We start from the raw sequence: 1,447 nt of genomic DNA, 5'->3' as shown, positions 1-1,447 counted from the left end.
GAGCGTAATCCCGGTGTTAGTACACGACGGATATCCACGCCTTTAGTGATTCCCAATACCAGGGTATGGAGAACATTAAACAAGAATCTGTTGTATCCATACCATCTACAGCGTGTTCAACATCTGGAGCCAGAAGATTTCCCTAGGCGGGTAGAATTTTGTCAGTGGTTGAATAATAATAGGAATTTGTATCGCTACATCTTATTTACGGATGAGTCACAATTTACCAGAGACGGTATCAACAACACCCATAACATGCATCAATGGTCGGACGTCAACCCTCATGCCACCGTAGAAAGTAATTTTCAACGTAGATTTAGCGTTAATGTGTGGTGTGGAATGTTATACGATCAACTTATAGGGCCATTTATTATTGAAGGTCGCCTTAATGGACCAAAGTATCTACAATTTTTAGAGGAAGAACCCCCGCGATTGCTTGAAGATGTACCTCTGGCAAGACGATTAAGAATGTACTTGCAACATGATGGAACTCCACCTCATATTTCCCGAATTGTCACTGCTCACCTAAATGAGCATACCCTGGTCGCTGGATCGGTCGAGGTGGGCCACATATTTGGCCAGCTAGGTCTCCAGACCTCAATCCGTTAGATTACAACATTTGGGGTTGGATGAAGGATTTGGTTTATCAAGAGAAAGTGGAAACACGCGAAGCTCTAATCCAAAGAATTGTTAATGCTGCAACGCAAATAAAAGAAAAGCACGCGAATATTGGAAATGCAACGCGAGCAATTCACAGGCGTGCTGACAAATGTATTGAAGTAGGAGCTGGAATTTTCGAAAACCTTTTAAATTAAGAATGTATCTATCACTATTACCGATGTTCTAAAAATAACAATGAAAATTAATTTCCATTATTTTCAAATTCGTGTAGCTTAATAAGTAAAGCAAATCGGACACATGTTTATATGAACTTTTTTCCTAGAAATAACCCAATGAACATCCTCTATTAGTGCCGGGAGAACTTCATGAAACACCCGGTACAATTATATTTATTATTATTTTAAACAAAAACACAATGGATTAAATCGCTTCGGGTGATACAGGGTGTTGAAATGTTTTTAAGGATATAAACCTGTTGACTAACAAATATGTTAACCAGTGGGAAACGAAGAGGTTAGTACTACTAGGAGACTCAGAATTTCCAATGAGTGAGTATTCTGCACATTCGATTCGGGCTTATTATTGACAATGGATTTTCAATGAAAAACGAAGTCTTTGTTTTATTCGAAGAACTAGCCTGACATTTATTTTTAATAAAGTGAGCCACAAGTAAATCGAAAATAACTGAAAGTATTCGCTGCACAATAAAAGATTATGGATTTTTTTTAAACTAATTTTAAATACTAGGATTCATTTTGTTTTTTATTTGTTTTTTAATTTTTTATTTTTAAATTATGGCGAAAGTTGAAAACATCTTAGAACCGTA

General features: G+C 36.6%; 1 protein-coding gene across 1 annotated transcript in view; it reads left to right on the top strand.

The window, feature by feature from the left end:
- The window catches only part of LOC111692257, a 5,127-nt gene extending 4,518 nt beyond the window's left edge, over nucleotides 1-609 (top strand). The window contains exon 2 of the mRNA XM_023456165.1: nucleotides 64-609. Within this exon, the coding sequence (XP_023311933.1) occupies nucleotides 64-609 (546 nt within the window). The remainder of the gene's footprint in view (nucleotides 1-63) is intronic.
- The last annotated feature ends 838 nt before the right edge of the window (nucleotides 610-1,447 follow it).

This window comes from Anoplophora glabripennis, unplaced genomic scaffold, assembly GCF_000390285.2.
Source record: "Anoplophora glabripennis isolate ALB-LARVAE unplaced genomic scaffold, Agla_2.0 scaffold1237, whole genome shotgun sequence".
Taxonomy (NCBI): Eukaryota; Metazoa; Arthropoda; class Insecta; order Coleoptera; family Cerambycidae; genus Anoplophora; species Anoplophora glabripennis.
This window is presented reverse-complemented; position numbering and strand designations above follow the sequence as displayed.